General features: G+C 51.2%; 1 protein-coding gene across 3 annotated transcripts in view; it reads left to right on the top strand.

The window, feature by feature from the left end:
• Window positions 1–1,158: 1,158 nt before the first annotated feature.
• PXDN (peroxidasin) overlaps window positions 1,159–14,830 on the top strand; it is a 111,141-nt gene continuing 97,469 nt past the window's right edge. For 2 of the 3 annotated variants that reach the window (XM_033176690.1, XM_033176691.1), the window contains exon 1: window positions 1,159–1,465. In XM_033176690.1, coding sequence (XP_033032581.1) covers window positions 1,266–1,465 — 200 coding nt within the window. In that variant the 5' untranslated portion in view covers window positions 1,159–1,265. Of the gene's footprint in view, window positions 1,466–1,503; window positions 1,523–14,830 lie in introns of those variants that run through there. The other variant, XM_033176692.1, reaches the window with a different exon arrangement.

Consider the following 14,830-nt stretch of genomic DNA (forward strand, 5'->3'; position numbering starts at 1 on the left):
GGTGTGCAGGCCATGGAGACCCACATGGCAAGGAACTGGAACCCCCTGCCAGCAGCCTCGGGAGTCCAGTCCTTAGATGGTGCCCTGTGGCCAGCAATGCCCCTGTGACCTCCGGGCTATGTCTCGTGGTAGTTGTTTTTGTTTTTTAACATAGCAACAGGAAACTAGCCGATTACCCACCAATCCCATTCCAGGCTGCCTTCAGACGCAGCTCAGGCTAGAACATCAGCACGGGGACACAGCTGAGACTCGGGGTTTGCGATGGGAACACGCCCAGGTGTGCCTCTGAATCTGGCACTGTCACCCTGCGGCCTGGGTTCAACAACTTGGCCTCACCTTCCTTATCTGTGAAATTCAGAGGCTGGGTCCTTGTGAGATGACTGGAGAGAATGTATGAACTATGTGAGAACACCACCTTTAACTGTGCATATTTCACGCAGTGTCTTCCCTCCTTTCTAAAGTCTTCTACTGTCTCTACACACACCCGACGTGGGCGGGTTCCCTTGGTCTCCTCCTAGGCCTGTCCCAGGACAGGCACTGAAGGCCGCGAGCATTCCCGGGGGCTGCGCTGCGCCAAGGACTCCACACAGGGCGTTTCATGCTCCCAACCGTGCTGAGCCAGGCGGCCGGCAGAGAACAGGTGGCTGACAGGCCCCGGGGAGGCGGACCGCCTGGGTCTAACCTTCCCGCAGAGACTCCCTTGCTGTGCGCCTTGGGGCTTGGGCCTCAGTTTCCTCAAAAGGAATGAGGGGCTTTTTTGAACGTTAAATAATTTCCTACGTGGTTGCGGGTAGGGAGAGGGAGAGAGAGGAGCGCGCGTGCGCGCCTGGAATCGTGCCTGGATCAGAGCAGGCGCTCTGAACGTGTTACAAACAGCAAGGCGCCAAGAAAAAATCCCGTAGTGCGCGCAGGCAGAAACCACGGGTAAGAAAAGTGGAGAAGCTTCGCGTAGGCCCCAGGGTCCCGAGTCCCGAGCGCAGAATCAGGGGTGCCAATGCTCTCCTCCGCGCCCCCGAGCGCTCGCCTTGGCCATGCGGGCCGACCCACCTGGATACGGGCGCCCGGGCCGGACGCTGGGGCCCCGGGTTCTCGCCCCGCCCCGCCCTCGGGGATTCGGAGGGGCCGGGAGGAGCCTCGCGCATGTGCACAGCTGGCGCCCCCCGCCCCCCGCGCACAGCTGGGACGTGGGCCGCGGCCGGGCGGGCGCAGTCGGGAGCCGGCCGTGGTGGCTCCGTGCGTCCGAGCGTCCGTCCGCGCCGTCGGCCATGGCCAAGCGCTCCAGGGGCCCCGCGCGCCGCTGCCTGCTGGCGCTTGTGCTGTGCTGCGCCTGGGGGGCGCTGGCCGTGGTGGCCCCGAAGCCGGGCGCAGGGTGTCCGAGCCGCTGCCTGTGCTTCCGCACCACCGTGCGCTGCATGCATCTGCTGCTGGAGGCCGTGCCCGCCGTGGCGCCGCAGACCTCCATCCTGTGAGTGCGGCCGGGGGCGCGGGGTCCGGGGGTTCGTGGAGATCCGGGAGCGCAGGGGTGAGCGGAGGCGGGGGGCGCGGAGGGTGGAGGGGGCATCGGGCGCGCGGGGGGCCTAGGGGCTCGGGACGCAGAAGCGAACCTCCAAAGGGGAACGTGGGGGGACCGGGGCGCGGGGACTCGCTGGGCCTTTGTCCGCCCTGCCGGAGACGCCGAGGGGCGGACCAGAGCCCTGTGCGCGCGGCCTCCGGAGCCGCCTTTGTTCGGAACTCGGAATCCCCGCAGGACGGGGAAGTTGTTGGAGCCGCCGGGGGAAGCCCCGCTCTCCTCCCGCCGCCCCCCCAGCGCCGCGGCCGCCTGCTTCCCTCTAGTTCGCGGCTCCTCCTCCGCTCACCTTTGCCCCGCTCAGGATCCCTCGGTCCCCCTCCGCTTCCCGGGCGCGGCGCAGTCCCCGCCGTCCTCCCACCCCCCTCCGCCCGCTTCCTCGTCCTGTTCTCTCCCCTCCTCCGCTCTCTTCCTCCTCCCCGCCTTCCTCCTTCTCTTCCTCCTCCTCCCCTCCTTCCTTCTCCTCCCCCGGCCTCCGCCCTCTCCCCCTCCCCGCCCCGTGGAGCGCGGTGCCCACCCCATCCCCCCGCGCCGGGGAAGCCTCCCCAGAGGAGCCTCAGTTCCCGCGGCCGCGGCGCCCCCGCTCCCAGTGCCCCCGCATCCGCCCGCAGCGTCCTCCCGTGGGGTGTCCCGGGGACCCTGCGCTTCTCAGGGGCTGTTCCTGCGCCCAGAGCGAGCCGGGCGGCCGCGGTTCCCGAGAGGGGCCGCGCGGGTCTAGACGGAGCCGGGGCTCAGAGCGGGTTTCTGCCCCGGGCACTTCTCTTCTTTCGTTTCTAATCCACGCGACTGTGTTCGCGGTTGTGCCAAACGTTTAACCGGATGCGTGGCGTTGGGGTTGACACCCTGTGTCCCGCCCGCGGGCCTCCCCGTGCCACGGTCTCTACAGCAGGAATCCCCATTCCTCCGCGCCGCGGCTCCAGGGACCGAGGTGCCGCCAGAGTTCGCTGCAGGCCTCCTGTGTTCTGAAGCGACTGGGATTCAGCGTTTTCGGAATCTTCCGTGAAGGCGGGCTGCGTTTCAGGCGCCGACTCTAATTTAGTCCTATAGCGACTCTTCTGCATGCCAAAAATAGTTTTCACTTTTCTTAGCTGAGCCAGAGGACTTCTTGGCACCACCAGAGAGTCAGCAAAAGTTGTAAAATAGTTGAGTGAACAATTCAGGAAGTGGGCGGCCAGGGCGCTTATCCCCGAAACTGAGTGCGGGGACAGACCACCGCTCCCCGGGGTCGCCGAGTTCGCTGGCCGCTTCCTGCAGGCCCTGGGGCGGGGCGGGGGCGCGAGTTCCTCTCCCCATGGGCAGTTGTTCCTCCGGAGAGAGACCAAGGCTTTCTTTCCAGAGCCCGTGAATGGTCAGCCCAGGCCGGACGTCTCGGGGACATCTCACTCAAAAGCGGTGGACTTTTAGAATGGAACCGGGTGAGGTTTCCCCTGGGTCTGGATAATGTAATTTTTGCTGAGCCAGTGGAAGAATGGGACCCCGAAGCCATGTTTCACAGCTGCTCAGTTTCATAAAGCTTGCGGTATGCTTTGTCCCGGAATATTAATTGCTTGTTGAAAATAACATTTTAAAATAAGTGTCGTAGAACACACATGGGGCCATCTGCTGCGCTTTGCATGGTGTACTCGTCCACAAACACCTCACCGAATTTGAAAAAGGAGCTAAGAGTAGACGGTGACATCATCCTCAGCTCTCACAACTCTTCCTCAAAGGATACGTTTGCGTCCATTTGTATCTTACACGACACCTTCAGGGGTTTTTGCAGTCTTCAGTGATACTTGGAGAGGTCGCTGTTGAGTCACATTGCTTCTGTGAGGCAGGTAGCCTGGTAGCTGTTAAATTGATCAAATCCCTTATAGAACTAAACACTTTACTGGAGAAATGAACATACCCATTTTATGGCGGTGGAAACAGAAGTTCTGGGAGAGAAGGCCAGCTCCTGATGCTATTCCTGTGGCCAAGAGGAGGAGGGTAGCCCTGGTGGCCAGAATGGAGTCCTGGCTGGATGCATTCCAGCCGGGTGATTTTTAGCAGGACCTGTGTTCCCTGGGAGAACGTGAGGGTGTAGCCGTGCGGACCTAGGCACAGTGGATGCATGTCATGAGCGAGCCCTAGGGAGTGCAGCCTGGGGAGGCAGGGACCGAGGGAAGAGGGGCACCCATTCTGCGGGGACATCATGTTGAGGGGTCTCTGGGGGCATGGTCTGTAAGCTGTTGCTGGAGATGACACAGTTATACATGATACATGCTACACGTGAAGCACCATTTCATGTCCACTTTCAGCATTCTCCCAGGACTGTGCTCTCATGTATATGTGATTATTTTCTATTAAAATTTTTTGGTAGAAATTGGGAACATACTATATATGAAGATTTTTAAAAACCTGCCCCAAAGTGAGTTGGGCTATCCAACCATCATAGTGTCCCTTTGCTTTTAAGAAACTCAGCTCCACCCCATCTCCACAAAAGATTAAATCAGAGCCATTGGAAACATCTTATTGCTCCTTCCCCTCAAATGCTCCACAAGTGTGTTTAAGTGGGTCTGATACTGGCTTGTTTGAATTGTGGCTTGGGGGCTTTGGAAATAAGCCCACCTATGACTCAGTTTGGATTGAACTTTGAGTGCCCTCAGCTGCAAGTGTGAAGGGAGCTCTGGAATGGCAGGAGCCCACGCCCTGTGCTGCTCGGTTGGGGGCTTTGGCCTTGCTGCTGGGTCTCCTGGAGAGCGCCTCCCCTCCGGAGGCCTTACTTAGTTCAGCTGTGTAGAAATGCTTGGTTTTTTGAATACAGTTTCATTCTGTATCCAACACAATAGAAGTTTATCACAATGGTAGTTCAAAGCTAGTATTAAAGTTTGCCATTGGACGCCCCTTCCTTTCCTCCTCTCAACCCCAGCCTCTTTGGGGAGGTCACATTTGAAACATTCTTCATTGCAGTCGCGCCGCTAGGGTGCTGGCTGGACACGCTGGAGCTAGGCCCTCCACACCCTCCTCCCGTCCTGCCTTCCTCTCTTCCCTGGAGCCGCCACGGTTGAGGCTGTGGTCATGGACTCATCAAAACCAACATCCTCACCACAGTCCAGGCCACTGCAAGCCATGAATTGTCCCAAACTGTAGTTCTGTGACAGAAACTCTGACACTGGAGGGGTCTGGGTATGTGGAGCTTGGGGTGGGCTCAGGGAGGTTGCATTGCAGAGAAACTACGGGCAGGTGCCATGGCAGGCGGGGCCTCTTCTCCTGCAGGATCTCCAGACAGCTGCAGCTCATTCTCAGTTTTTCTCACCATCTACTGGGTGTGTTCAGGCCCTTGCTGTGTGCTGTGTGTTGGGCCACCCACAGAAAACAAGACTGGAACCCGCCTTCATGGAATCCCAGTCCAGCGGGGGTTCCCGGAGAGTGAGGGGGCTTCCTGCGAGTGGTGGGATGACCCCAGGTGTGTGCAGGCCTGGTGGGATGGGGGATGGGGGACACAGAGCGCTTGGGACCTGCGCTCTTGGTGGTCTGGACTGAGTGGATGCCCACCTCCTGGCCTGTGTTCACATGAGCAGAAGGTTCCAGTGTTGCTGCTCCATGGGTCTCCACCCTCCTGCAGGCCCTCCCCTCCCCAGACTCTCTGGGGCTCAGAGTTCATAGGTAGGAGTGAGTCTTTGAGCCTTTTAACTGACTTCCTGTGTCCAGGAGACTGCGTCCCCTGAGTCGTCATATCAGCCCTGAGGTTGATCCTTGGAGCTTCCCTGACCTCCCTTGGAGAACTGGCCGCCTTTCTGAGCAGACCTCTCCACCTCACACATAGATAGAGGTCACAGGGTGTTGCCTGGCACTCAGGGAGCCAGCTGGCTGGTGCTGGAGAGGGACCCGCCTGCTGGGGACTCCCTGGCTCTCCAGCCTCAGCACTTTCCATACCCTCCTCCTCCTCTGCATCCTCCTGCTCCCGGGAAGTTCCCTCACATCTGACTGCAGCTTCTGGGAGCACCCGCAGCCCCAGGACGCCAGTCCTCTCCTCCTTTGGGCAGGAGACTGCAGTGGTCCCGGGGTGTGAGCGGGAGCCTGGGGCTTCTCCGCCCTAGGCGGATGAGTCTGGGTTGCATCTGCTGGGACGGTCCTGCAGGAGTTAATGTCAGTGTTTGCCTTCCATAGAACAAATGATGACTTCCTGTTTATTGGCACAACAGAGTCAAAGACTGTATTATTGTCACGCAAAGACGTTTGAAAAGTACCATCCGGATACTTAAAACGTATTTAGATGTTGATAATTTATCTTTGCAAGGTGGTAGGCGGACCACACATTTTCTCAGCACGGGAGCCTGGGAGACGGGTTGATCTTCAGAGCGCTCTGTGTTCTGTGGCCAGAAGAGGAAAATCATCAGTGTTCAAAATAAGCTCAGAGAGGGCCCATGCACAGGAGAGTGCGTGTTGGGACCTTTCCTGGGATGTCCAGTTTGCCATTCAGGGGAGTATGTGAGACCCCCAGGCTTTCACCAGGACTTTAACCTTTGAAAACCAGTACGTGAGTATGTGAGTGCCACATGTCTGCAAAGTGCTCTCTCTTGTTAGGAAGTCAGAGTAATTGAGCTCTTCTATTGTTAGAACTTGCCTCCCTCCTGTGTGTTTTTTTATCTGTCAAGGAAATAGTTGTAAAAAGAAAGCATATCCTTCTATATGACTCTGAATCCAGGGGCAGCTCCAGCTTCAAGCGCGGCTTGATCCAGGGTCCACAGGCTGCGATATTCTATGGTTTTCTCCCCTGGATGGGTGACTCGGCTTGCTTCTCTGTTGTTCTGACTCAGTTTCCCTAGTTGCTGATGTTTGGCAGCTGTATAGTTCCCTTCCGACAGAGCTCAGTCCAGTGGAAAGAGGATGCATGACTCATTCTTAGTGCACAAGCAGAAATTTGGGGAATTGTCTTAATGGACCAGATGGTCTGTGTGGCACGCCAGTTTTCAAGATGTCCATGAGTAGGCAGGAGGCCTTGCCACTGGGTCTGGAGTGCATGACTACCTTCTGGGGCCATGGATGGCATCTGATCTTCCCTGAACACACTGGCCAGAAGCTGATGAGGGCCCCTTGCCTGGGGTAAAGCCTGGGCCATTTTTTTTTGAGATGGAGTCTCGCTCTGCCGCCCAGGCCGGAGTGCAGTGGCGCGATCTCAGCTCACTGCAAGCTCCGCCTCCCGGGTTTACGCCGTTCTCCTGCCTCAGCCTCCCAAGTAGCTGGGACTACAGGCGCCCGCCACCTCGCCCGGCTAATCTTTTGTATTTTTTAGTAGAGACGGGGTTTCACTGTGTTAGCCAGGATGGTCTCGATCTCCTGACCTCGTGATCCGCCCGTCTCGGCCTCCCAAAGTGCTGGGATTACAGGCTTGAGCCACCGTGCCCGGCCAGCCTGGGCCTTTTTTTTTTTTTTTTTTTGAGACGGAGTCTCGCTCTGTCGCCCAGGCTGGAGTGCAGTGGCGCGATCTCGGCTCACTGCAAGCTCCGCCTCCCGGGTTTACGCCATTCTCCTGCCTCAGCCTCCCGAGTAGCTGGGACTACAGGCGCCCGCCATCTCGCCCGGCTAGTTTTTTGTATTTTTTTAGTAGAGACGGGGTTTCACCGTGTAGACCAGGATGGTCTCGATCTCCTGACCTCGTGATCCACCCGTCTCGGCCTCCCAAAGTGCTGGGATTACAGGCTTGAGCTACCATGCCCGGCCGCCTGGGCCTTTTTAAGCAAAGTGAGTGTTGCATTGTCCAGGCAGGAGCCTCCATGGCACAGATCCAGGGTTCAAAATTAAATATGTAAACACAAACAAAGACAAAATTCCAGTCTGCAGGGCAGATCTCCTCATGAATCTCAAAGCTAGGTAAGAGCTGGAAGATCAGGCTGGGTGTGGTGGCTCATGGCTGTAATCCCAGCACTTTGGGAGGCCAAGGCAGGCAGATTGCCTGAGCTCAGGAGTTCGAGACCAGCCTGGACTACATGGCAAAACCACTTCTCTACTAGAAATAGAAACATTAGCTGGGCCTGGTGGTGCACACCTGTGGTCCCAGCTACCCGGGAGGATGAGGCATGAGAATTGCTTAAGCCTGGGAGGCGGAGGTTGTAGTGAGCTGGGATCACGCCACTGCACTGCAGCCTGGGTGACAGAGCGAGACCTAGTCTCAAAAAAAAAAAAAATTTGAAGATCAACTTGCCTTATGCCGATTCCCATTGGCGTATGATGAGATAAATACCTTTTTGATTGGAGAATCCAAGTGTTTTTCCTTTGCACATAACAGTAAGAAGGAGCTAAAATAGATGCAAATGCATGAAGTCCTGCCAGGCCCACAGCAGTGCTCTGGAAGGGGAACTCAGGCCTGGGAATCGGGGGATCTCTCAGGAATACAGAGATCTTCCCAGCTCCTACTCAGGGTCTGGAGCTGAGAAGCTACTGCCGGCCTCTGGTGTTTTAGTGACCAACATGTGAGAGCTCTCACGCTTCCCAGCACCCAGGTTTACTAATTATTTTAAGTGATAGTTCCATATGTTTTTGGGGTTCAGAAGAAAATGTGAATGATTTACAAGTACCTTTTTTGAGGGAATTCAATTTAAGAGAAGACAAACTTTACCATGTTTGATGCTTAAATAGCCGATCAGGACATTTTGTATGTTAGTGGTATCTCTCTCTCTCTCTCTTTTTTTTTTTTTTTTTTTTGAAGACGGAGTCTCACTCTTTTGCCCAGGCTGGAGTGCAATGGCACAATCTTGGCTCACTGCAAGTTCCACCTCCTGGGTTCATGCCATTCTCCTGCCTCAGCCTCCCGAGTAGCTGAGACTACAGGCGCTGCCACCTTGCCCGGCTAGTTTTTGGTATTTTTAGTAGAGACAGGGTTTCACTGTATTAGCCAGGATGGTCTCCATCGTGATCCACCTGCCTCGGCCTCCCAAAGTGCTGGGATTACAGGTGTGAGCCACTGCACCCGGCCTGTTAAGTGGTATCTCTCTATGTGGGCCAGTAGCTCCCCAGGATCAAGCCTGGATGGTTGAATTGTTAAACTGCGTGCTGCCGGAACACCTGCATGTGACTTAGCACACGTATGTTAGTGGGTGGCTGCATGCTTTTTTTGATGCTAAAGTAATACAACTGATTGATAGATATTTTTCTAAATTGGTAACACTAGCAATTTTTGTTTTCTTTGTTTTAAAGTTTATTTTGAAAAACAGGCATTGAGGCGGGTCTGGAGGCTCACACCTGTAATCCCAGCACTTTGGGAGGCTGAGGTGGGCGGATCACCTGAGGTCAGAGTTTGAGACCAGCCTGCCCAACATGACAAAACCTCATCTCTACTAAAAATACAAAAATTAGCCAGGTGTGGTGGCTCACGCCTATAGTTCCAGCTATCGGGAGGCTGAAGTAGGAGAATCGCTTGAACCTGGAAGGCAGAGGTTGCAGTGAGTTGAGATCGTGCCACTGCACTCCAGCTTGGGGGACAGAACAAGACTCCGTCTCAAAAAAAAAAAAAAAGAAAATAGGCATTATATTTTTCCCCATCTAATTTCTCGTCAGATCCAAAAGGCAAAATACTAAAGCCTAAAATACATCTGAGTGGAAGATGACTCATGCAAGGTAAACTGAAGCTGGCAAAAACAAACAAAAACCATGAGTAGACTGTCCGCTGTTTCGTGGGTTAGATCTCCCTGGCGTAGGTATGAGATCAGTCATCACTGCCGTTTTGTTCATTGGTTTCTTTATTCTGGAGGATGTTGCTTTCCCTCCTGTTTCAAGCGAAGAGGACGGGAGACACAGACCCCCAAGGAGCCTAACCCGGAGGCCTGAGGTGGTGAATGGCAGCCGTCCGAGGGCACTGTGTGTTCAGGCGCCTTGTTTATTCCAGATCTGGCTGCCTCCTGCGTCATCTGCCCATGGAAAGCAGGGTTCATGCCCTGCTCCTGTCCAGATGCCCAGCACATCTGAGCAGCCCGGAGCACCAGGGCAGGGTGTTTACGGGAAAGCAGGCTGCCGTCAGCCCCGTACCCTCCATCCTACCGGGTTGTTGCATGTTGAGCCCTGCCGAGCTTTGGAGGTTTAGGAGGAGCCTGCGGGAGCGTCTGCCTTTTTTCTACGGTTAAATCAGAAGGAGGAGCTTGACCAGTGACTGTTACCCTATTTGACCTTTGTCCACATGAGAATTTTTAAGAAAACAAAAGCCTTATCAGACATAATGGACATTTTGAAAGGGCACATACTTAAAGTATGCTTGCTAAGTTTTGACATCCACCTCCAGGGTTCAAGTAATCCTCCTGCCTTAGCCTCCTACTTTTAGCTAGTCCTAAGTAGCCGGACTATAGGCATGGGCCCCCATGCCTGGATTTTTTTTAAAATTTATTTTTAATTTTTTATTTTGTAGAGATGGGGTCTTGCTATTTGCCCAGGCTGATCCACAACTCCTGGCTTCGAGCAGTCCTCCCACCTTGGCCTCTTAAAGCCCTGGGATTACATGTGTGAGCCGTTGTGGCTGCCTTGTAATCAGTGATCTTTGATGTTACTATTGTAATTGTTTTGGGGTGTTATTAACCACACCCACGTAAAACTGCAAACCTAACCTAAATGTTGTGTGTGTTCTGACTGTTCCACTGGCTGGCCATTCCTCCATCTCCTTTCCGTTTCCAGGCCTTATTCCCCGAGACCCAGCCGTATTGAAATCAGGCCAGTTGATAACCCTGCAGTGGCATTTCCGGGTACTAGTGATAGGAGAGTTGCATGTCCTTTACTTTAAATCAAAAGCTGGAAATGATTAAGCTTAGTGAGGAAGGCATGTCAAAAGCTGAGATAAGTCAAAAGCTAGGTCTCTTGCATCAGTTAGTTTATGGAGGAAATTTTAGTGGTTTGGGAAGAACAGCAAACCGGCCATAACATTCTACTCAGCCAAAGCTCGATCCAGAGCAAGGCCCTAACTCTCTTCGTTTCTGTAAAGGCAGAGAGATAAGGAAGCTGCAGAGGGAAAGTTTGGAGCTAGCAGAGATTGGTTCGTGAAGTTTAAGGAAAGAAGTCAACTGCATAACATAAAAGTGCAAGGTGAAGCAGCAGATGCTGATGGAGAAGCTGCAGCAAGTTCTCCAGAAGTTCCAGCTAATATCAGTGATCAGGTGGCTACACGCAACAACAGATTTTTAATGTGGACAGAGCAGCCTTCTATTGGAAGAAGATGCCATCTAGGACTTTCATAGCTAGAGAGGAGAAGTCACTGCCTGGCTTCAAAGCTTCAAAGGACAGAGTGACACTCTTGATAGGAGCTAATGCAGCTAGTGACCTTAAACTGAAGCCAGCGCTCATTTCCTGTTCCCCAACCCTAGGGTCTTAAGGACTGTGCTAAATCTACTGTGTTTCTGCCCTACCAATGGAGAGACAAGGCCCGGATGACAGCATATTTGTTTGCCGCATGGATCTCTGAATATTTTAAGCTCACTGTTGAGACCTACTGCTCAGAAAAAAAGATTCTTTTCAAAATACTGCTGCTCATTTGCTATGTGTCTGGTCACCCAAGAGCTCTGATGGAGAATGCAAAGGGATTAATGTTGTTTTCATGGCTGCTAACACAGAACATCTATTTTGCAGCCCATGAATTAAGGACTGATTTTGACTTTCAAGTCTTATTATTTCATAAATTTATTCTGTAAAACTATAACTGCTATAGATAGCGATTTCTCTGATTAAACTGGGCAAAGTCAATTGAAAACCTTCTGGAAAGGTGTCATCATTCTAGACGCCATTAAGAATATTTTTGATTCATGGGGGATCAAACATCAACATGTACAGGAGTTTGGAAGAAGTGGATTCCAACCCTCATGGACGACTTTGAGGGGTTCAAAGACTTCCGTGGAGAAAGTCACTGCAGATGTGGTGGAGATAGCAAGAGAGCTAGAATTAGAAATGGAGTCTGAAGATGTGAGAGAATTGCTGCAACTTCGTGATGAAACCAGAACAGATGGGGAGTTGTGTCTATGGATGAGCATAAAAAGTGGCTTCTTGAGATGAATTCTACTTCTGGTGAAAATGCTGTGAACATTGTTGAAATGACAGCACAAGATCTAGAATATTCCCTAAACCTAGTGGATAAAGCAGCTGCAGGGTTTGAGAGGATTGACTCCAATTTTTGTAGGATAGGCAAATACGAGCCTTTGTTTATTTATTTAGAGGTGGAGTCTCACTCTGTTGCCAGGCTGGAGTGCAGTGGCACAATCTTGCCTCACTGCAACCTCCGCCTCCCGGGTTAAAGCGATTTTCCTGCCTCGGCCTCCCGAGTAGCTGAGATTATAGCCGCGTGCCACCATGCCCAGCTAATTTTTGTATTTTTAGTGGAGATGGGGTTTCACCATGTTGGCCAGAATGGTCTTGATCTCTTGACCTCATGATCCACCGGCCTCGGCCTCCCAAAGTGCTGGGATTTCAGGGGTGAGCCACCGTGCCTGGCCGATTGACTTCAATTTTGAAAGAAGTTCTACTGTGGATAAAAAGCTATGAAACAGCATCACATACTACAGAGAAACCTTTTGGGAAAGGAAGAGCTAATAGATGCGGCAAATGTCGTTGTTGTCTTATTTTCAGAAATTGCCACAGCTACCCCAACCTTCAGCAACCACCACCCCGATCCTTCGGCAGCCAGCAACATCAAAGCAAGGTTCTCTACCAGCAAAAAGAAGAAAACTCTCTGAAGGCTCAGGTGTTTTATAAAATTTTTTTAGCAATAAAATATTTTTTAAATAAAGTATGGCCGGGTGTGGTGGCTCACGCCTGTAATCCCAGTACTTTGGGAGACCGAGGCAGGTGGATCACAAGGTCAGTAGATCCAGACCATCCTGGCTAACACGGTGAAACCCCGTCTCCACTAAAAATACAAAAAATTTTCCGGGCGTGGTGTTGGGCATCTGTAGTCCCAGCTACTCCGGAGAATAGCTGAGGCAGGAGAATGGCATGAACCTTGGAGGCAGAGCTTGCAGTAAGTCGAGATTGCACCACTGCACTCTAGCCTGGGCAACAGAGTGAGACTCTGTCTCAAAAAAATAAATTAAAATAATAATAATAAAGTGTGTACATTTTTTTAGATGCAATGCTATTGCATAATTAATCAGCTATATTGTAGTGAAAATATAACTTTTATGTACTGGGAGACCAAAATATTCATGTGAATAATCTTTTTGCAATTTTTAGCTTATTTCAGTGATCTGGGCCCAAACCTGAAATATCTGAGTGGTATATTTCTCTCTGGCCCCAATTTTTGTGATATTGTTGTCCCACATTTTATTTGTACATATGTTATAAACTCAATACTGTACTTTTACGATTTCATTTAAGCTGTCAGTTATCTTTTTAGAGATTTAAATAAACAGAAACATGTTTTTAATTCTTTCAAATGCTGCTTATTCCTATGTGTAGGTTCATAATTCAGTCCTTTTACTTCAAGAACTCTAAAAAAAAGTCTTGTAGTGCAGCTCTATTGGTAATCGATTCTTTTAGCTTTTGGATGTTTAAAAAGTGCTTTACTTTGCCTTCATTTTTGAGTGATATTTTGCTAAGTAATATTCTGAGTTAGTGGTTTTCTCTTGACACAGTTTTTTTTTTTTTTCCTTTTTCTTTTTTTGACACAGAGTCTTGCTCTGTCGCCCAGGCTGGAGTGCAGCAGCACCATCTCAGCTCACTGCAGCCTCCGCCTCCCGGGTTCAAGTGATTCTCCTGCCTCAGCCTCCTGAGTAGCTGGGATTACAGGCGCTCACAACCACACCTGGCTAATTTTTGTATTTTTAGTAGAAACAGGATTTTACCATGTTGGCCACGCTAGTCTTGAACTCCTGGCTACAGGTGATCCACCTGCCTCGGCCTCCCAAAGTGCTGGGATTATAGGCGTGAACCACTGCACCTGGCCGACACTGCTTTAAAAATGTCCTTTTACATAGTTTCCCGTGAGAAATCTGCTGACACCCGTATCGTGTCAGTAGAACATCTGTGTGTTTCTGGCTGCTTTTAAGATTTTCTCCTTATCCCTGGTGTTGAGCAATTGGATTATGATATACCTTGGTGTGGTTTTCTCTGTGCTTCTCATGCTTGGGTTTTTTAATTTTGATTTTAATTTTTTATTTAATTTTATTTAAAAAATTTTGGACCTGTGGGTTTACAGATTTCTTCAAATTTGGAAAATTTGGGGGTGTTTCATCTTCAGATGTGTTTTCTGTCCCCACCTTTGTCTCCTCTTCTTTGAAGATCCCAGTTATACATGTATGAGGCCACGGCTCACTCATCTATTGCTTAATTTTTTGTAACTGTGTCTTTTTCTCCATGTGTTTCATTTTGGGTAGTTTCTATTTTTTGTCTTGAAAGTAACAAGTCTTTCTCAATGTCGAATTTGCTGTTAATTCTATGTATTTTTCAAATCAGACATTGTGATTTTCACGTCTAGAAAATGTGGGTATTAAAAACAAATCTTCCATGACTACTTGATGTCATGACTCTTAGCCTTAGAGTCTGGCTACGTTTTTTGGTTTTTCTTTTTTTTTTTTTTGTTTTTTGTTTTTTAAGTAGAGACAGGGTTTCACTGTGTTAGCCAGGATAGTCTGGATCTCCTGACCACGTGATCCGCCCACCTTGGCCTCCAAAGTGCTGGGATTACAGGTGTGAGCCGCCGCGCCTGGCCGTATAGTTTTAATAACCTGCTAACTCTGCTAACTCTCACATCTGTGGCAGCTCTGGGTTGGTTTTAATTGAATAATTTAATCTTCTCAATAGGGATTGTAATATCCTTCCTTTCATGCCGTATCATTTTTTTTTTAGCAGATTCCAGACAATGGAATTTCACTTTGGTGAGCACTGGACATTTTTGTGCTCTTATAATTATCCTTGAGCTTTGTACTTGGTGCAGTTATATGGAAACAGTTTGGTTCTTTAAGGTCTTGCTTTTAAGATTTGTTGGTCAGGATTGGAGCAGTGCTTTACCTAAGGCTCATCATTTTCAACAGCTGAGGCAAGACCCTTCCCTGTCCCGTACCGACTGCCGGTGAATCGTGAGGTTTCCAGTCTGGCTGATGAGATGGCACCGCTCACTTCTGGTCCGGTGTGTGTGGGGCCCTGTGATCCCTAATCCACTTGGGGACCTCTTTTCTGGCCGTGGGCAGTTTGTGTGAGTCAGGGCTCAGCTCAGTGCTGGACGCTCTGCAGGCCCCTGGGCCTTTTCTCGCCCTATCCCGGGAGGGCTCGGGCGTCCCACCTCTGTCCTGCCAGTTCTGCCCCCTGGCCTCCCCGGGCTCTCAGCATTGTGTTCTC

The sequence above is a fragment of the Trachypithecus francoisi genome, unplaced genomic scaffold, assembly GCF_009764315.1.
Source record: "Trachypithecus francoisi isolate TF-2019V2 unplaced genomic scaffold, Tfra_2.0 Lachesis_group17, whole genome shotgun sequence".
In the NCBI taxonomy this organism is placed as follows: domain Eukaryota; kingdom Metazoa; phylum Chordata; class Mammalia; order Primates; family Cercopithecidae; genus Trachypithecus; species Trachypithecus francoisi.